We start from the raw sequence: 21,293 nt of genomic DNA, 5'->3' as shown, positions 1-21,293 counted from the left end.
GTGTCCTTATAAGAAGGGGAGATTAGAATTTAGACACAGTTGCTGACATCTTGAGTTCAGACTGGAAGCCTCTAGAATTGTGAGAAAATAAATCTCTGTGGTTTAAGCCACCCAGTCTGTAGTAATTCATTATGGCAGCCCCAGCAAACTAATACAAATAGTGTTTCCACAGCTGAAACAAAACTGGAAAATCACCATCATCCTAGAGAGTTGCAAGGGCTATTTTAACAGCATCTGATGGTTTTCCTAAATTCGCCAAGCCCAGACAGAGGTCAGATGACTTCCTGGGATAAAAGCCAACTAGCTTCCTCTTGCTGTTTCTTTAGCCACTGGTCTGCAGGCGTTTTCTTCTTCTCCTTGTAACTTCCTCTCCTGTGACAAAAGAGATAACTATTAGACAAACAAAAGTCCAGAATGCTAAGGTTGCAACTTTCACTTCCTCTCACCCTTTAGCCCAGAACTGCTTTGAATGTACCAATTGCTGTGGGGCACCGGCTTGAGGAAGAGAAGACACTAGTGCCTCAGAAACTGCCCGGTGAAACGGTGATAGCGAGCCACGCGTTCACAGGGCCACTGTCGCTCACAGAAGCAGTGAGGATGATGCCAGGATGACGTCTGCCTTGCGCCTGGCTGGGACTCTGATCCCAGCCATGGCCTTCCTCTCCTGCGTGAGACCAGAAAGCTGGGAGCCCTGCGTGGAGGTATGTGGCTGGAGTCAGCACCTCTGAACTCTCTCTCACTTCTGCCCAGAACTTCTCACTGTGTGCCCTGGTTTATTTTTGCAAAAAAGAGTTAAACTACCTTAAAGACTCAAGAAGCCACAGAGATCAAGTAATTCATTGTTAAAGGGCACTAAAGGCAGCCAATGGGGGTTTGTTCCATTTGGAGATTTTGAGTGCATTAGGTTTCGTAGATCTGCGTAAGGTCCCTGCTCTGCTACCTTGTGGCTGTGTGAAAAAATCATCAAACCTGTCTAAGACTAGCTTTCGCATCTATAAGAAAATTATATTACCTTCTTCACCAGAGAATAAACAGACTGCTTCAGTGTCATTTCTTCCCACCGGTGGTCTTCACACTCAGCTTCAAGCAGTCCCCCTGCTCCTGTCAATCTCAGGAAGAAGATGGCTTTTGTGTGTGTGTCTCTACAGAAAGAACTTTCTAAGTGGGTGTCAGACTTCTGTATGCAGTCATATAGTTTAGTCCAGAGGATGAAAAAAATAAGAGAATGAAAAAGGAAAGGAGAGAGAGAGAAGAAAAAAGCAAGAGGGAAATATGTATAATATCAGCTATTGCAACAGTTTGTTTCTTGGTGAAATACCAATCAGCTGGTTGATAATCTTATTCATGATGGATCTTTTTTGTTTTTCCCCTGCACAGACTTCACAGTTGCTTTAGAAACCCATAGTAGAGCCGAACAGCTAAGAAAATGATTTACAGTGAGGCAGGGTCAGAAACTCAAGAGAGGCAAAGCCAGCTGCAGTCCTGAAGTTGAGGATATGGGAGAAAATCAAGTAATATTTAGCAAAGACTAATTCATTATCTCAAAGCCATCCCTTCCCTCAATTCCCTGCCCATAGTCCTCCTCCTTGTCTTCTTCTCTGTATCCCTCTGCTGTTAGGTTAGTGGAGATAGATTTTCTAATTAGGCTCACTGCGAGATAAAACCACAGCCAACCTTGACTTCTTCTTTTTCCCCATGTACGATTTCCTGTAAGTCCCTGAAGCCTGTCCATACCTGCCCATCCCCTTCTTGCCACTGTACGGCAGGCCCTCATTTCCCCTGGCGTTGACTCTTACACAGTGACTGTTTTCCTGATTCCAGTCTTCTTCTTTTAATTCATTCTGCACGTTCTTGTTTGTTATGTATTTGCATTTGTTGTTATTATTTTTCCTTAAGCTTTGATCTAACAAATTATCTCCTTAAAAACTTTTGATAACTCTCCATTGCCATTAGGACAGGTTTCTACCACAGGGCCTTTGCACTGGCTATTTCTTCTACCTAGAATGCTAGATCAGTGCTATCCAATGGCAATATTATGTGAACCACATATGTACTTTTAAAGTTTTTAGTAGCCTCATTAAAAAAAGAAACAAGTGAATTTAATATTTTTATTTAACTTAGCATATTTAAAATAATGTTTAAAATTTTAATATATATTTACCTATTACTGATATTTTACATTCCTTGTTTGGTACTAAATCTGGAATTTAGTATATATTTTACATTTACCATGCATCTCAATTTAGACTATTCACGTTTCTTGTGTTTAATAACTGTGTATGGCAAGTGACTACCGTATTGGTCAGTGCAGCCCTGGTCATTTTCATGGTTTAATCACTCCAGATTTCTGCTTACATGTCCCCTCCTCAGGGCAGTCTTCCTTGATTGCCCCATGTTGAGCTCTCCAGCCTCACTTATTTGCCTCAAATTCCCTTTTATTGCTTTTTTTTTTTTTTTTCCGGAGCACAACATTTTATATTTTTGTTTGTTTATTTTCTCTCTCTTCCTTTGTAACGGAATTGGCAAGGACCACTATATTTCCAGTGGTCAGCACACAGTAGCCACTAAATTTATATGTGATAAATAATTGAAATAATTGCTGCAGGACAAAGTCTGAGGCCCTCCTGATCTGGTTTGCCCTCTTACTTAGGTTTCACCACTCCTACCACTCACCAGCTAATCTAAGTTTGTTTTCCACTCTTTCCATGTTCATGTTGTCCTCTCCTTACGACATGTTTTTTCTTCCCCTTTCCACATATCTAAACCTTACTCATCTTCCGAGACCCACTTTAAAATCTTCCTTTTCTGGGAAGCCTTTCCTGAATACGGACTTGATCTCTGCTTTCTCTGAACCACAGGACAAATTTTCTAAGCCTATTTTACGGCCCCTTGAGACAGTATTAGCTTTGCTCCTATCTAAACTCTTACTCTAGACTGTGAGTCCATTGAAGTCTGGAGCCACATCGTATTTTTCTTTGTAATGCCCACAGCGCTTGGCAGAAAATGTCTACAATGTGGACTTAAGTAAACCTTCATTTAATCAGTTATTCAATCAGTTATTGATTCAGCAAATATTTATTGAGCATCAACCATTTGCCAGACACCATTCTGAGTGCCGGAGACAAAGCAGTGGGCAAACCCATTGAAACTTGCAATGGAGTACAGGAGATGAACAATCCGATGGCAACAATCACATAGACAACATAATGTTAGATGGTGGTGCATCCTGTGAAAGGGAATAAAAGAGGGCAAAGAAAGAGTGCCTGGCTCTGTTTCTATTAGGCAGTACTGTCTTTGAGGCTCCATGGCTTGTAACAGTTAAGCAGACATACAAATGAAGATCTGCATGTTTGAACTCTGACTTTGCGCATATTACTTCATCTCTTTGAATTTCCATTTTCCTCATCTTTAAAATGCTTATTTGAAGATTAAGTGAAAGTATACAACAAACAAGAGCTATGCTGGCATATGGTAAGGGATTAATAATAGATAATAATAATTAATGTTAACATCTATTGATCACTTATACTGCAGTGGGCTTTTAAATAAGCTCTTTAAACACCTTATCTCATTTAATCCTTCAAACAGATTCTCCTGGTTTCAAACAACAGAAAACTACAATTAGCTGGCTTCTGCAAGGAATTTTGTCAGAGAAAATGAGAGCGTTCAGAAATTAGATGGGAGCGTTAGAGAATTAGGCTTACAAAAAATGTGGGAAAGTAGGCTAGAAAGCAGCGTAAGAACGAAGACAGCATAAAGCACTTGACCTTATTCACTAGGTTCCACCATGGGAATCCATGCACTCTAAAGATTTCCCCCTATTTCTACAACAGGGGTCAATGAGCCAAGAAAAATAATGCAGCTGTCAAAATCCAGGCCATGACTAAGGAAGGTCTGGACATCTTGACTGCCAGACAGTCTCCCCGATGATGTGGGGTATTTAGAATGATACTGGATATTTTATTTAGTTTTTGTATTTCCAACTTTTATTTTAAGTTCAGTGGTACATGTGCAGAGCATTCAGGTTTGTTACATAGGTAAATGTGTGCCATGGTGATTTGCTGCATAGATCATGAAAATATGGAACGTGTCATGGATTTGTGTGTGATCCTTGTGCAGGGGCCATGCTAATCTTTTTTGTATGCTTCCAATTTTAGTATATGTGCTACTGCAGCAAGCACAATGTTGGATATTTTAATACCTACATTTTACATCTGATAAAATGAGGCTCACTGAGGTTTTTCTTTTGTTTGTTTTGTTTTGTTTTGTTTTAAAAGACTTTGCCCTAAACCACACGGAATTGCTGGCATGAAACCCAGAGCTTTCAGACTCCGGAGCCTCAGCCCTTCACCCCTTGATTCCATTGCTTCTTGCTAAATGCTGCCATTTTATCACAGAGGTTAGAATGCTGAGCACATAGTATTTGCTCTTTACTTTCTAATCTAGATTAAGACATTTTATAAGTATGAATTGAGCGGATGGATGGATGGATAGATGGATGGAAGAATGGACAGATGGATGAAAAAAGGTCGACTGAATTTTGTGCTTGCACAAAAAGAGCCTCCCCGCCCCCGCACCATCTCTGGTCTAGGAGAGGGGAGTTGGGAGACTATGCAGTAAAGACACTTCATTTTGTGTGTAATCATTGCAGGTGGTTCCTAACATTACTTATCAATGCATGGAGCTGAATTTCTACAAAATCCCCGACAACATCCCCTTCTCAACCAAGAACCTGGACCTGAGCTTTAATCCCCTGAGGCATTTAGGCAACTATAGCTTCCTCCGTTTTCCAGAACTGCAGGTGCTGGATTTATCCAGGTAATGAATGCACTTTTACATACTGCACAAGGTGAGATGTTCATTGTCCTATCATTTCATCATTGGAGTGGAAAGCTTGCTTGGTGGAGTCTCATCTGCATTCACTTATTCATTCATACAACAGATGTCTTATTAACTATATAACCTTGACCATGCTACCTCTATTCTTCAGGTCTCAATTTTCTCATCTGTGAAATAGGCAGTTGGCTAAGACAGCTTCTAAGGGAAATTCTAATTTTTAGGTTTTCTTTTAAGACAGGAGAGAAAATTAGCTTAAATTCTTTCACAAGTGGCTATTTATTGACTACTTACTATATGTTGTACACTCTGCAAGAAGACAGGCATATATTGATATATAACACACAGCCCCTGTTGTTAAGGAGGCATATCTTCTTGAAAGAGTTAATACCTTAAAGTCCTGGGTATGGTCCTGGGTACATAGCATATTTTCAACACATTTTAATTACGATTTTTTGGATCTTGAAGCTGATATAAATATAGCAATATATAACAATAGGTGATAAACTATATCTAAACTAAAGGTAACAAATTGTATTTTTCAGAAGAGGGACTTCTCTGTGGCGGGTAGTCAAGAAAGATTTCATAAACTGCATAAGATTCAAACAATGTCTAGAATATTAAAAGTAGGGTAGAGGATAGGGAATTAGGAAAAGACAAGTAATCCAAGGAGAAAGATGTCAAGATTAAAGGAAAACATCTGCTGTGGGCAGGGAATAGTGGCTAAGATTTTCTTTTCTGATGCAGGGAAGTATATCGTTTGTTGTGGCAGGTGAAACTGTCATCATGATATTTTAAGGGAACAAAATTCTAAAAGGGTTTTCATCATCGGGGCCTTATTTGCAAATCGAACTAGATAATGGAAATGTTCTCTGCAGTGGTTTGTAAAACATTTCAAAACATTTTACTTATTTTTTATTATAGAAATTATTGATAAAGACTAAGGTCACAATATGAAAATCCTTTTTAGAGCAGACATTTCTGTAGAAGAGTGAACATACGACCTATTATACCCTAACTTGGATAAAGGTAGGATAAAACAAAGCGGTAATGCAACAATTCAAAGGCAGTGGTATAGTGCATAGAGCCCTGTTGGGGTCAGAAGACTGGAGCCAAGTTTACCCCCAACGTTTATAACCATGTAACCTTAGGCATATTACTTCATCTCCCTTAGTCTTAGTTTTCATGTCTGATCAATGGAAATGATGCAACTTATCCTGCTGGATTAAATGTGATAATAAATATTAATATGCTGTATATATTTAAATTTTTATAAAGTATATTTTGTAAGCATAAAGTATTATTCTTACAGAATTTCATTCGTTTTTTTAAATAATTTCAACTTTTATTTTTATTCAGGGGTTTACATGGTTATATTGTGTGATACTGAGGTGTAGGGTACAGTTGATACCATTGCTCAGGTACTGAGCATAGTACCCAGTAGTTAGTTTTTCAACCCTTGCTGCTTTCTCTCTATCCCCTCTCTAGTAATCCCCAGGGTCTATTTTTGTCATCTTTATGTCCATGTGTACCCCATGTTTAGCTCCTACTTATAAAGTGAGAACCCATGGTATTTGGCCTTCTGTTCCTTTGTTTATTTGCTTAGGATAATGGCTATCAGCTGAATCTATGCCATTATGTTCTAAATTTCAGTTTTCTGCATGAAAATTTTGTCACATACTCTATTAAGGTAGACCACCTCTGCCCCCCCCTTTTTTTTCAAACAAGTAGTTTTTCACCAAACAATGTCTGTTATGTAATTCATCTTCAATCCACTAGATACCCAAGAAACTTGCCCCAGAAACCTTAAATCTGTGCTTATAGAGAGGCTAGCTTCCCTTCTAGCTAGCCCATAGGAGATTCTGAATTAGGGCAAGCACAAATAATAGCACAATAGACATCCTTTGCCTTTTCATACAGTGTTCACATACAATAACTCAACTAGTCTTGTAAGAATGCTTTGTGATAGATCAGGCAGCCTTCTTCCCCCATAGAAATCTATAATATATATGTATGTTTCTTTTTATAGATGAAGAAACTGAAGCTTGAATAATTTAAGTGACTTATATACATTATCATTGCTTGTTAGCCACAGACCAAAGATTTAAGTTCACATCTCCAGAATCCAACTTAATTGTTCTCTTTGTCTTAATACTCTACTTCTCTAAAGTGACTATCACCAATGTAATGATATAGAGATACAGCAAGACCCTTTAATTCTTGCCTGATGTATACAGCAATGCAGAGATAGAATGATGGGCTGTAAAAATCATATAATTGAAAGAGAGAACTTCAAAAATAATCAAGTTCAGCTGTTTGATTTATAAATGTGATTACTAAAACCTAGAGAGGAAAAGAGGTATTCAAGATCACCCAGTAGGAGAGCACTGCAGAAGCACCAAACCCAAGCTCTTTTGTCCACTCTTCCAGTGTTCTTTCTAGTATACTGCTTATCCTTTATCTAGTTACCAATAAATAACAAAAGCTTGGACCACAATGCTTTTATTATGTAGGAAACTCCTGAAGAGGCTAAAATGGGTGGGGAATATTGTAAATGTAATTCAGACTGGATTAAGAAAGAACTTATTTGTACGTTGTAATTGACAAGCACCTGCAATGACAAAGGAATTTATCATTTATCGTGATGGCTTGCTGTTTGCTGGCTGCATCAAGGCCCTATCTCTAGGACATGTCTCTGAACATTGTATGTAGGATGGCTTTCATTTCTCTTGGGATAAAATTCAAAACCCTTCATCTGGGTGGTAAACCTCTGCCTAATTGGAAATCTTCTTTCTCCACAACTCCATATTGTACACTCCAATTTCATCTCTGTACTCCAACCATGGAAGCTATTTGTCATGATTACTCTGTGTGTCATTTTTTGCTGTCAACCTTGGGGCTTTTGTGTTTGCTGTTCACTTCACCTCCTTTTATCGTTAACTTCTACTCATCTTTCAATTTTCAACTTAAGTGTTCTCAGAGAAGCCTACTTTGATTCTCTTGGTCCACAACAGTTCTCTGGATGTGAACTCTTATAGCACATGATTTTCACTTTTTTTCACAAAACTCGCTCCTATCACAGGTTACAAACATTTACCTCTGATAACAACAACTTTCAAGTATCGAGCTATCATGTATGCACTTTTCATAAACATTAAGAGTATCCGTGACACTTATGTGTAATTTTTCGTATCTCTGAAATTGATATTTACTAGTCATTTATCTTGGCTAACAACTAACAACTATCCATATTATCTGTACCAATCAGATGTATAATCACAATTTTGTGTGACAGAAAATGGCTAAACTTGATCCAAGGCTATTACATGCTTTATCAACTGCACAATCTTTATATATGTCAATTATTGACGTTTAACTGATTTCCTTCTTATGGATTTTCTCCTCTGCTTATCATGTATGCCTAACATGACAAAAAAGAGCCTATCATTGCAGCCAGTATGACAATACTCAATCTGTGGGGCTTCTTATTTGCTCATGCCATCATCATCTGTCCTGCTTGATGTCTTTGACCCATCACATCCCGTATGAAGAACTGGACGACTAGGATTAATATTCTATTTTAGGTCCTTATTCAGCAGAAATGTTATATAATCAATGTATTTTTATTCCTGTAGGTGTGAAATCCAGACAATTGAAGATGGGGCATATCAGAGCCTAAGCCACCTCTCCACCTTAATATTGACAGGAAACCCCATCCAGAGTTTAGCCCTGGGAGCCTTTTCTGGACTATCAAGTTTACAGAAGCTGGTGGCTGTGGAGACAAATCTAGCATCTCTAGAGAACTTCCCCATTGGACATCTCAAAACTTTGAAAGAACTTAATGTGGCTCACAATCTTATCCAGTCTTTCAAATTACCTGAGTATTTTTCTAATCTGACCAATCTAGAGCACTTGGACCTTTCCAGTAACAAGATTCAAAATATTTATTGCAAAGACTTACAGGTTCTACATCAAATGCCCCTACCCAATCTCTCTTTAGACCTGTCCCTGAACCCTATAAACTTTATCCAACCAGGTGCATTTAAAGAAATTAGGCTTCATAAGCTGACTTTGAGAAGTAATTTTGATGATTTAAATGTAATGAAAACTTGTATTCAAGGTCTGGCTGGTTTAGAAGTCCATCGTTTGGTTCTGGGAGAATTTAGAAATGAAAGAAACTTGGAAGAGTTTGACAAATCTGCTCTGGAGGGATTGTGCAATTTGACCATTGAAGAATTCCGATTAACATACTTAGACTACTACCTCGATAATATTATTGACTTATTTAATTGTTTGGCAAATGTTTCTTCATTTTCCCTGGTGAGTGTGAATATTAAAAGGGTAGAAGACTTTTCTTATAATTTCAGATGGCAACATTTAGAATTAGTTAACTGTAAATTTGAACAGTTTCCCACATTGGAACTCGAATCTCTCAAAAGGCTTACTTTCACTGCCAACAAAGGTGGGAATGCTTTTTCAGAAGTTGATCTACCAAGCCTTGAGTTTCTAGATCTCAGTAGAAATGGCTTGAGTTTCAAAGGTTGCTGTTCTCAAAGTGATTTTGGGACAACCAGCCTAAAGTATTTAGATCTGAGCTTCAATGATGTTATTACCATGGGTTCAAACTTCTTGGGCTTAGAACAACTAGAACATCTGGATTTCCAGCATTCCAATTTGAAACAGATGAGTCAATTTTCAGTATTCCTATCACTCAGAAACCTCATTTACCTTGACATTTCTCATACTCACACCACAGTTGCTTTCAATGGCATCTTCGATGGCTTGCTCAGTCTCAAAGTCTTAAAAATGGCTGGCAATTCTTTCCAGGAAAACTTCCTTCCAGATATCTTCACAGATCTGAAAAACTTGACCTTCCTGGACCTCTCTCAGTGTCAACTGGAGCAGTTGTCTCCAACAGCATTTGACACACTCAACAAGCTTCAGGTACTAAATATGAGCCACAACAACTTCTTTTCATTGGATGTGTTTCCTTATAAGTGTCTGCCCTCCCTCCAGGTTCTCGATTACAGTCTCAATCACATAATGACTTCCAAAAACCAGGAACCTCAGCATTTTCCAAGTAGTCTAGCTTTCTTAAATCTTACTCAGAATGACTTTGCTTGTACTTGTGAACACCAGAGTTTCCTGCAGTGGATCAAGGACCAGAGGCAGCTCTTGGTGGAAGCTGAACGAGTGGAATGTGCAACACCTTCAGATAAACAGGGCATGCCTGTGCTGAGTGTGAATATTACCTGTCAGATGAATAAGACCATCATTGGTGTGTCTGTGTTCAGTGTGCTTGTGGTATCTGTTGTAGCAGTTCTGGTCTATAAGTTCTATTTTCACCTGATGCTTCTTGCTGGCTGCATAAAGTATGGTAGAGGTGAAAACATCTATGATGCCTTTGTTATCTACTCAAGCCAGGATGAGGACTGGGTAAGGAATGAGCTAGTAAAGAATTTAGAAGAAGGAGTGCCTCCCTTTCAGCTCTGCCTTCACTACAGAGACTTTATTCCCGGTGTGGCCATTGCTGCAAACATCATCCATGAAGGTTTCCATAAAAGCCGAAAGGTGATTGTTGTGGTGTCCCAGCACTTCATCCAGAGCCGCTGGTGTATCTTTGAATATGAGATTGCTCAGACCTGGCAGTTTCTGAGCAGTCGTGCAGGCATAATCTTCATTGTCCTGCAGAAGGTGGAGAAGACCCTGCTCAGGCAGCAGGTGGAGCTGTACCGCCTTCTCAGCAGGAACACTTACCTGGAGTGGGAGGACAGTGTCCTGGGGCAGCACATCTTCTGGAGACGACTCAGAAAAGCCCTGTTGGATGGCAGATCGTGGAATCCAGAAGAACAGTAGGTACAGGATGCAATTAGCAAGAAGCAACAACTATCTGAAGAGGAAAAATAAAAAACTCCTGAGGCATTTCTTGCCCAGCTGGGCCCAACACTCGTTCAGTTAATAAGTATTAAATGCTGGCACATGCCAGGCCTTATGCTAAGGGCAAGTCATTCCATGGTGCACAAGATATGCGGGGTTGCTAATCTCAAGGAGCTTCCAGTGCAGAGGGAATACATGCTAGATTAAAATACAGAGCCTTTCAGGTGGGCGTTTCAACCAACTCAGCCAAGAAACCTATGACAGAGAAAGTCATTTCAACTCTTACCTCATCACGTTAAATAAAGACAGAGAAAGCAGAAAGAGACATTGTTCTTCTCCTGAGTCTTTTGAATGGAAATTATATTATGTATTATGTTATAGCCATCATAAAACCATTTTGGTAGTTTTGACTGAACTGGGTGTTCACTTTTTCCTTTTTGATTGAATACAATTTAAATTCTGCTTGATGACTTCAGTGGGCTCCTGATGCAAGATGCCCCTTCAATTTTAAGTCAGTTTCCTTACAGAGGTTAAGGTCTAGTGGCTAATTCCTAAGGAAACCTGATTAACACATGCCCACAACCATCCTGGTCATTCTCGAGCATGTTCTGTTTTTTCACTAATCACCCCTGATAAATTTTTATTTTTATATATCAAGTTTTCATTTTTTTATGTCTTGCCTATAAGCCAATATCATAAAGAAGGTTGTTTGAGACCTGCTTCAAATATCCACATTTATTTAATCACTATTTTTCAAGGAAGTATGTAAAGTACATTCTGTCACTTTGTCACTCGATGTCATTGCAAAGTTATTGCCTACTAAGTTATGACTGTCTGAAAGCAGCATTGCAACAATTTGTTTAAAGGGGGCACTTTTTTTAACAGGGGAAGACATTTTCTGCTTCCTGTTCTTATCATGGACAATTTGGGTTAGAGGCAGGAAGGAAGTGGGATGACCTCAGGAGGTCACTTTTTCTTGATTCCAGAAACACGGACTGATAAACCTGGGGTGACCTCATGAAATGAGTTGCAGTAGAAGTCTATTTTGTTTTTTCAGAACAAGTGATGTTTGATGGATCTCTGAATCTCTGCAGAGAGACATAGAGGGCTGGGATCCCTCCTGTGTACCCTCTTCACTGCCAGGAGAACTGCTTGTGAAGGGATTCAAGGCAGGAAGTATACACTGCTGTTTCCTGTTGGGCAATGCTCCCTGACTACATTTTGGAAAGAGTGGATGTTATCATTGAGAAAACAATGTGTCTGGAATTAATGGGATTCATATAAAGAAGGTTCCCAGAAAACAATGTTCATCCAGCTTCCCCAGAAACAGAACATTCAAGAAAAGGACAATGAGGATGTCATCAGGGAAATGAAAATAAAAACCACAATGAGATATCACCTTATACCAGGTAGAGTGGCTACTATTAAAAAAAAAAAATGAAGTGTCATCAAGGATATAGAGAAATGGGAACCCTTCTACACTGTTGGAGGGAGTGGAAAATGATATAGCCATTGTGAAAAACAGTATGGAGTTTTCTCAAAAATTAAAAATAGAACTACTATATGATCCAGCAATCTCACTTCTGTATATATACCCAAAATAATTGAAATCAGAATTTCAAGAAAATATTTACACTCCCATGTTCATTGCAGCACTGTTCACCATCACTGTTTCCAAAGTTATGGAAACAACCCAAATTTCCATTGAAAAATAAATGGACAAAGAAAATGTGCATACATATACAATGGGATATTATTCAGCCTAAAAAAGGGGGAATCCTACGATTTATGACAACATGAATAAAACTGGAGGCCATTATGCTATGTAAAATAAGCAAGTAACAGTAAGACAAACACTGCCTGATTTCACTTATATGAGGTTCTAAAATAGTCAAATTCATAGAAGCGAGAATAGGACAGTGGTTCCTAGGGAAAAGGAGGAAGGGAGAAATGAAGAAATAGGGAGTTGTCTAATTGGTATAAAATTATAGTATGCAAGATGAATTAGCCCTAAAGATCAGCTGTATAGCAGAGTTCCTATAATTAACAATAGTGTATTATGCACTTAACGTTTTGTTAAGAGGTTAGATCTCATGTTAAGTGTTCTTACCATATATATATACACAAAGAAGCTTTTGGAGGTGATGGATATATTTATTACCTTGATTGTGGTGATGGTTTCACAGGTATGTGAAACTATGTCTAAACTCATCAAATTATATACATTAAATATATGCAGTTTTATAATATCAATTATATCTGAATGAAGTTATAAAAAAGAAAAGACAACAAAATTCAGTTGTCAAAACTGGAAATATGACCACACTCAGAAGTGTTTGTTACTGAGTGTTTCGGAGTGTGTTTGGTTTGAGCAGGTCTAGGGTGATTGAGCATCCCTGGGTGTGTCTCTATGTCTCATGTACTAGTGAAAGTAGATGTGTGCATTTGTGCACATCTCCCTGTGTATCCTCATCAGGGCTGTATGTATTTGAAAGTGTGTGTCTCCATGATCATATCTGTATAGTAGAGAGTGTGATTCTATTTCTTGAAGAATACATCCATTTGAAGTGGATGTCTATGGCTGTTTGAGATGGGTTCTCTACTCTTGTGCTTGTACAGCAGTCTCCCCTTATCTCATATGCTTGGTGGATATGTTATTAGACCCCAAGTGGGTCTCTGAGACCCCAGATGGTACCAAACCTCATATATGCAATATGTTTTCCTATACACAAATAGCTAAGATAAAGTTCATTTTCTGAATTAGGCACAGTAAGAGATTAACAACAACTAATAATAAAATTGAATAGTTACAATAATATATTGTAATAAAAGTTATGTGAATGTGATCTCTCTCTTTCTCGCTGTCTCTCTCAAAATATCTTACTGTACTGTACTCACCTATTTTCAGATGATAACTGACCACAAAACCTGGGAAAGTGAAACTGTGGATAAGTGAGGAACTAACATACATACATGATTGTTTGTCTATAGATGTATGCATCAATTTCTTAGTATGCTTGAAAATGTGTGATTTTGTGTATATCCATGCTACATGTAAGTGTGGTTCTATTTGTATTTGAATACGAATTCTGCATAAATGTGTTTATTCAAGCAAATGTACAAGGCTCTGAGAAGGAAGATCAACATACAACTTGGAGTATTTCAGGGCTGAAATATTCCAAGGCTGACATTGGCCTTCTTCCTGTCAGTTCCCTCTCCCAGATGGAAATTCTAGAAATGGCAGGTGAGGTGGACAAGAAGGGAAAGAAATTATATGCATAGAACAGAAGGAGAAGAAAGAGTAAAGTCAGGCATCAGACAGCCTCTTTGTAGCTCTTTAAATCCTCTGGATTTAAGAGGGATGAAGGGTGGAATAAGCAAAAATTAATGCCAATTATAATGCCTTAAATTTGTGTGATCTCTTACAACTTGAAACATATTCACAAAACTATAACCATATTTGAATATCGCATTAGCTGAGTGAGGTAGCAAATCAATAATTAATTTTTCCATTTTATTGATGGGAAAGCTGAAGTTCGATGAAGTAAATTTGTTAATAGGCCACAGAGTAGGAAAGTGACAAAACCTGAGCCTGGGCCTCCAGGTCACTCAAGGACACTTTCTTTCTTCCACACCCAATTGCTTCATGCTTAAAGTTGACAAAACAGGAAGTGAAACTCCTGCAGTTTTCTGTGTGGTTGACACTAGTCAAGGGTTTCTCAACTGAAGCCATGAATCATTAAGCCAATACATATGCATATATGTTATACACACCAAATGATTCATTTATAACCCTATCTTTCCATAAAGGACTTGAAGGAGCTTCAAACAAGGGATACGTGAACAATAGGGTGAATCAATAATAAGTAGAAAATCTGGACATAGAACAAAAAGAGGAGAGAAAGACACCGAGAATGAGCATTAACACAGTGCTTTCCACTTTTCTGGTGTTTTGCGTAGTGTGGCTTTTGGAGAAAGTCAAAACTCAGATTCACTACTTATCAACTGTGTGCCTTGGCTCCACTTCTCTGAGTCTACTTAGCTCAAACGTAAAATGAGAATAGAAATATGACTTTGTAACGTTTCTCTAAGGATTGAAAATCATGTATTATGTTCAATACAGGGACACTGTCCTTATGGGTGAGTACTCCTCTAAGACTTTATAAAGAGGGCACTAGGAGAAGCACTGGGAGGTCTTCTCAGTAACAGCACTAAAGTAATTGCTGCTTTTCCAGCCTGTGGAACCACAGAAGTGACTGTAAGTAAAATTAAGCATTTCTTTCTGATTCGGTCTCGACTCATGGGATTGTCAGACCCCAGTCTTCTTCCGGACTCTATAAACTTTTTAGAAAGCATCAGCAGGCTCCTGGAGAGGCTTAAATGAACTCACACAGTATGTGACAATGAACTCCCTGGAAGAGTGAAAACCGAAGTCTAAGCCAGTGTCTCCATTTACTTGTGTGATTGTGGGAAAGTCACTGAAATGCTTTGAGGCTCAGGTCTTAATACACGAAATGGAGGTAATAATACCTTGTTGGCAGACCTCACTTGGTTGAAATGATAATGTTGATAGTTACAATAGTTACATTTAATTGATCGATTGTTTTACGCAGGGGCTTTATTTGTGCTATCTCATTTAGTTTGTCACATCAATGAATTAGAAAGATACTAAAGTATTTCCAATTTACAAATGAGGAGTTTGAGTCTGGGAGCCATTCTATCATGTGTCCACTGTCACCTGCTCATTGGTGGCAGCACTGAGATTAGGTTCTAAGTCCACTTCCCTGCAGAGGCAGGGCTTCTAAATACTGTTCTATGCCAAAAGCACCCTGCTCTCACAAAATGCATAAAACTTCCTATCTCACCATTATAATTTTGACTGATATTAAACAAAGAGAAGTATTATTGTTATTACTTGTTTTTATTTATATTACAGCTGTAAGAGCCAGGAAAAATAAATAAAAGAGCTATGTGATTAAAGATTTTTTAACAGTGAACAAATCAGGCCCACTAGATGATGGCCTTTCTTTGAATAACATGCCTAGGCTTGCTCTATCATGTCTATAGTTGGTCTGACTTCCTGATGGGCATCACAGACTTGTGATTAAACACAGAGGTTATGGGGGAAGTTCCAAAAGCTTAGGACTTTCCCCAGATGGTTGGAATAAGATCACATACTCTGGCTGCCCCTATGGAGATCACCGAACTTTTCAACTCAAAGTAAAATCTGTGGAGTAAATGGTTGATCAAAAGGAACCAACGATATTGAGCACCATGCATGATCATCTGATTGTTACTGCTACCTCGTGAGTTAAAGGCTACTCTTCTCACTTTAGAAATGAGAAAAGAGATGCCCAGAGAGGACGAGTAACTTGCCGTAGGTCACACAGCTTATATTAATCACGATAACATTTGCCACGCCTTCTGTATTTTTTTTTAAGTTGAAGCCTTTAGTGCATGCCTGGTACCATTTTAGTTTACTTCATTTAATTGTTAAAATGACCTTCTGATGCAGGTATTTGTAGCTTTGCCATTCCACAGATGAAGAAACTGAGATGAAAGGACTGACTTGTTCAATTGGAAGGAGTAGAATCAGGATATGAACTGGGGTTGGCCTGATTCTTGGGGCTGCATTCTTTCCATAACATAATTTCTTGCTGTGATGTCCTGGGCTACTCTGCCAGGGGTGGTTAGTGGAGTGAATGGAGAATAATTTAGACAAGGTCAGTAACTCCCATGCCATCTAGAAATTAAAAGTTTAAAAGGCAGAGTCTGCAACTCTCCTTGATTTCTACAGAAATAAAGATGATCCCTCCTGTGACAGTGCTAAGTGACAATTCTGAGTGTAAATGCGCTTTTTGGCGCAAATTGTCCTGTCCTAATAGTCTTGATTATAATTATAAAATAATGGGTTTCTGAAAGGCTGCAAGCAGTTCTGGGAATGGCAATAAGGGTTTAGAAACGACGTGATGTTTATGAGAGAAGTGTTTTGTTGAAAATTAAACTCACGTTTAGGAGAAAGGATTGTGTTGTATGCTCCCAGGAAACTATCTCACTATGTAATTAAATCAAAACTGGCCAGTTACCAATTTGAGCTTTTGACTCATACTAACAACACTCCATTTCCCATGGGCCAAGCAAGGCAGGACTGACCTGAAATAACCTAGCTTGACTCTATCCACAGCCATCCCAGGACCTTGCCCCTCTGTCTTTGTAGGGCTCAGCCATGAGATGCTAGTGCATGACCCTTCTTCCTGGGACTCTCCTTGTCTTTCCCTTTAGACTCTTTCTGGAAGGTCTCTTCACCTCCTCAGAAAGGAATAAGCACTCTTTCTATTTATGGGATTCCCTGGGAGACACTATATAAAAATAGAGTAAAAAAAATCTGTTAAAAAAAAGACAACTTCATGTTGTTTCTACTTTGACTTCATTTTTTAAAAGATGGGTAACAAAGACTCTCTTCAAGGTTAGAAAATTTATTTTAATTTCTATAGATTTAGACAGTGAAAGTGCAGTGTTGTTACATGAATATATTGCATGATGCTTTAGTCTGGGCTGTTAGCATAACTATCATCTGAACAGTATACTTTGTACCTATTAGGTACTTTCTCATCCCTTAACCCCTTCCCACCTTTCTGAGTCTTCATTGTCTATTATTTCATTCTCCATGTCCATATCTACAAATTATTTAATTTCCACCCGTAAGCGAGAGCATGGATGGAACTGGAGAAAAGTATTTTCTATTCCAAGATCAGTTCTTAGATCTTGTGTCTCTAGATCACTTGCTCTCTCGCTTACATTTTTTCTGTCTTCTTTTAGTCTCCTTTTCAGCCTTCATTTTGACAAAGAATTCCAGGCAGTCTACATCTGATTTTATTTCAATAGAACTAATAAAATGGAAATCATATATGAAGAAGACAAAGTTGACCAGGTCCCAAACTCTCACTTGTAAACAAATGCTTGGCTTAAGAAACACTTAAGGACTTTAATTATACTATCTATGTGTCTGTGTATCTACGTACTAATTATCTACCTTTATGATCTTTATTGCTAGAAATTCTGGTTCAATATCAGAGGCTAGTCCTAAGGAATTTATATTTTAAAATATTCTCCCAGTAATTTTCATACACAGACAGTTTTGGGCATTACTGTTATAATGGAAAATGGAGAAGAACCACCCACATTTAATATGGTTATTGGTTTTGTTCATGAGATTTATTGCTAAGATTCATAATAGCCAAGGCAAGGTCAACAGGATGGAATATGGAATCATTCTTGTTAAAAAATAAAGGCATCTCATTGGTCAGATAATGTCTTTTTATTTTACACTGTATAGTTGATTCTTCTCAATCCCACTAGATCAAACTCTTTGGGATACTAGGATTGGCCTATTTGATGGTGAACTCACTACATCCATTTAGATGCTGTGTCCAGGCAATCATTTTAGTTCTCCTAGTTTCTATCTATTATGTTGTCAGTTTCCCTTGTTTATCCTCCTGGGTAGCTGATACCCCACATAAATGTATACCAGAAAAATGTTGTGGTCTTCTCTAAATTCTCTGAGGTATCTGTTGTCAATGTGATGATGTTTTTTGTTTCCAGTCCAAAATATATCAAAGTAAAATTTAACTCCACTTTTGCTAAGTATTCATCCTGCCGTGAGTACTAAGATTCCAAAAATGACTTTCCCTAAAAATCACAGGATTTCCTTGCAAAGACTTGCTGGGCCACTGCCAGTCTTCCCAGAAACTCCTTTTTCCTTATCATTGAGGGGAATTGGGGAAGTGATCACTGACGGTTGAAATTCACCAGTTTTGGTCTTTAAACTGAGACCCTGAGTCTTCTGAGGAGTCTACTGCTCCCCAGTGGGAAATACCTGCTATCAAAATTTTCCTGCTTGCAAAGAGGACTTCTGAAATTAACGGCAGGGGATGAATATCTGGCTAGTGCTGTGCTCAGCTGAGTTATTGCTGGGTCCTTCTGAGTCCTCTCTACACATCATCTTTGGCTGAATTAGCTGTGGTTTTAGTTCCTTGTCCAAGCCTGAGAGTCTGGCACCACTAAAGGCAGGGAATACCTTTGCCAGTTTCTGTCATGTTAACAACTGAGATTAGATAAGTGAGCAGAAGCAGAGGTAGTGTGGTTTAGGATCCAGGTCTGCCACTGGGAGCCCACCCAGTTGAGAGACTTAGGTCTCTCATCTGTAAAATGGGACATTTAGGTCAGATCAGAATTTTCAAAAGTGTGACATGTTGGTAAATAAGATGATTTTATGTGGTTGACAGATGAGTGTGTTACTTTAATGGTTATATGTTTATTTTCATGGTTACTTTTATTTATAATAAATTATGTGATTAGCTAAGAATCAATTATCTTTTTAGAATATATTTAAGTTTACAATGTAGGCCAACTTAGGGAAAAAACAGGGGATGAAATGAATTATATAAAAAGTATGCAGATTTGGAAAATTTTGAAGGTGTCACAAGAAAGACTGGCAATCAGAAAGCAATGAACGAAACAGCTGTTGAGGGTCAGGCCAGCTCTCTGACATTCTAGCATGTTCACATCTCCAAGGCTGTTACCTTACCTATAAATGGCGGGGATTGGAGTAAATGTCCATTCCAGGAAATTCTATTCTATGATTAGATATGTGACTCCATCATCCAGATGATTTTCTAGCATCCTTAACGTGTGGTTTCAGCATTCTAAACCTGATGATGCTATATCAAAATGGGAGACTCATTCATCAAGTCATGATGTATCCATGTATTTCTAATATTTCCCATGTTCCCTCATTTCTGAAAAGGATTAAGCTATCAACCCCATTGAGTTGTAGGTGAAAGGCTGTGGAAACAAGACATTGATAGCGAAATGGCTCCACCACTAACAAGCTGTTGAACAAAGGCAAATCTCTTGATCTCTTTGCTCGTTGGTCTCTGTTTCTTTATCTATGAGATAACTTTATTTTTACACTGTCTTCTGTGAAGGCTTTGAGAATGAAATGAGACAGAGGATCCAATAAAATTTAGGGAAGTGCTATATAAATGCAAGGAGTCATTATGATAACAGATTGAAAACTCCTCCAAGGAGGAGTTTCTCTTTTGCCCCATGTTATAAACGCAAGAATATCTTCCGTTTTGCCTACATATTCCAAAAGCTTTTAAATTAAGCTACATGTCATTCTTACAGGACTCTCCTCTATTTCAGCAATGTGTATACTTGGTCAGTTTTAATTATCTTAAAGGAGAAGAATACAGTTTTTCTAAATTCAAGCACTTTTGTGGATTAATGCTTGCAATTATTCTTTCTTCTTTCCCATACTTGACATTTAAAGTGATATCTCCCAGGCTCCTACACTGTTAGTCACAGAGGTACCATTCGACCCCTTGTGCCTCTTACCATATGTGAATTCTTGTCAGTTGAGAGTAAACTTTCTCCATAAATTTCACAGTTGTGGATTGATAAAAACAGAGAACTCTGGTTCCTCATCCCTTCCTGCTTTATCTCTTGAAATGCCATTCATGATGGTCCCCTATATCACTGTAGGGCTGCTATCATCCTTCATCCATATGCCACTGCAAATAGCAACCAACAGTGTCCTTAGTGCCAGCACTCCCGGGCATGCCCCTTTTCAAGCAGCAGGGTCAAGCCGCTCCCTTCCTGAGCTGTGGCATCTGTCTCTAAATCATGCTTCCTCTTTGCCTGCTGCAGGCCCTTGTCTCTGCCCTTCACTTTTTCTAGCTCTTGCCACAGTTTTGAAGGAAACTCTTGCAAATATCTGAAGCCCAATTCTGTTGCCATTCTAAGCTCTTTAAATGTCACCACAATCTTCCTTCCTTTGCATTTTCTTATTGGGCACTAAGTTAGTTCTTGCTTAGTGAGTCTTGTCTTTCTCTCTGCTTTGACCTGTCAGTATTCCAACTTCCTTATTTTTTGATGTTCATTTTCTCTTTTCTCTCTTTCTTCCTTTCTTATCTGTGAACTCCAATAGCTGCTTCTGCATGTGACCATTAATGTGCCTGTCTTTCTTCTCATGTATTAGAGAGAACAAAAGCTTTGGGGATCAGACAGATCTGTGTTCTGATCCTGTCTTATGGTACCTGTCTTGTTTGTCTCAGCTTAAAATGAGGATAATATCTACCTCTCAGTTTTGTTGGCAGTTTAGTTCAGGGAAATAAAGTTCTCACTTTCTCTTTTCTCCTTGAGAGTGTTCTTTATTTTACTCATCTGGCCATCTAATATTTATGAAGAGGCTACTCTGTGGTTGAAAAGGCACATAAAACTGCAGAAGTAAATGACCAAGAAGTGCCCTGAAAGTTATGGAGTTCAGATTCATTTTGGCAAGAGAGGCATGTCAATACACACACACACACACACACACACACACACACTGTTATGCCAACATGCAGAGTGGTGGGGGGTAGAGGGTTGTTCTTCCTAGAAGCAATCAGAGAAGGCTTTACAGAGGAGGGCCCATTTGAGCTGGAAATTGTAAAAGAACAGCTCTGCAGATGGATCTTTAAATTCTTAACCTAAAAGAAGAGCAAAAATGTAAATGATAAATCTGGGAAGTAATAAGT

General features: G+C 38.5%; 1 protein-coding gene and 1 non-coding gene across 4 annotated transcripts; one reads left to right on the top strand and one right to left on the bottom strand.

The window, feature by feature from the left end:
• Positions 1 to 301: 301 nt before the first annotated feature.
• Positions 302 to 13,544, top strand: TLR4 (toll like receptor 4). 3 transcript variants are annotated; one of them, XM_025359521.1, is made up of 4 exons: positions 309 to 701; positions 4,278 to 4,399; positions 4,652 to 4,818; positions 8,472 to 13,544. In XM_025359521.1, the coding sequence occupies exons 3-4, from the start codon at positions 4,679 to 4,681 to the stop codon at positions 10,690 to 10,692; spliced, it is 2,361 nt and encodes a 786-aa protein (XP_025215306.1). In that variant the 5' UTR covers positions 309 to 701; positions 4,278 to 4,399; positions 4,652 to 4,678; the 3' UTR covers positions 10,693 to 13,544. The 3 variants fall into 3 exon arrangements, with proteins under 3 accessions (XP_025215307.1, XP_025215306.1, XP_025215305.1); XM_025359520.1 differs by lacking the exon at positions 4,278 to 4,399 and having other exon boundaries at positions 319 to 701; XM_025359522.1 differs by lacking the exons at positions 4,278 to 4,399; positions 4,652 to 4,818 and having other exon boundaries at positions 302 to 701.
• LOC112608844 lies at positions 4,075 to 4,181 on the bottom strand. Its single transcript, XR_003116118.1, has one exon. It is a non-coding gene; the product is annotated as a U6 spliceosomal RNA (small nuclear RNA).
• Positions 13,545 to 21,293: the final 7,749 nt, after the last annotated feature.

This window comes from Theropithecus gelada, chromosome 15, assembly GCF_003255815.1.
Source record: "Theropithecus gelada isolate Dixy chromosome 15, Tgel_1.0, whole genome shotgun sequence".
In the NCBI taxonomy this organism is placed as follows: Eukaryota; Metazoa; Chordata; class Mammalia; order Primates; family Cercopithecidae; genus Theropithecus; species Theropithecus gelada.
This window is presented reverse-complemented; position numbering and strand designations above follow the sequence as displayed.

What these genes read in the sequence shown, in the direction of transcription:
- TLR4 (XM_025359520.1), top strand. Translation starts at nt 609, where the DNA reads ATGACGTCTGCCTTGCGCCTGGCTGGGACTCTGATCCCAGCCATGGCC. An exon ending in GCTGGGAGCCCTGCGTGGAG is followed by an intron (nt 702 to 4,651) that starts GTATGTGGCTGG and finishes TAATCATTGCAG; the next exon opens with GTGGTTCCTAACATTACTTA. An exon ending in CAGGTGCTGGATTTATCCAG is followed by an intron (nt 4,819 to 8,471) that starts GTAATGAATGCA and finishes TTATTCCTGTAG; the next exon opens with GTGTGAAATCCAGACAATTG.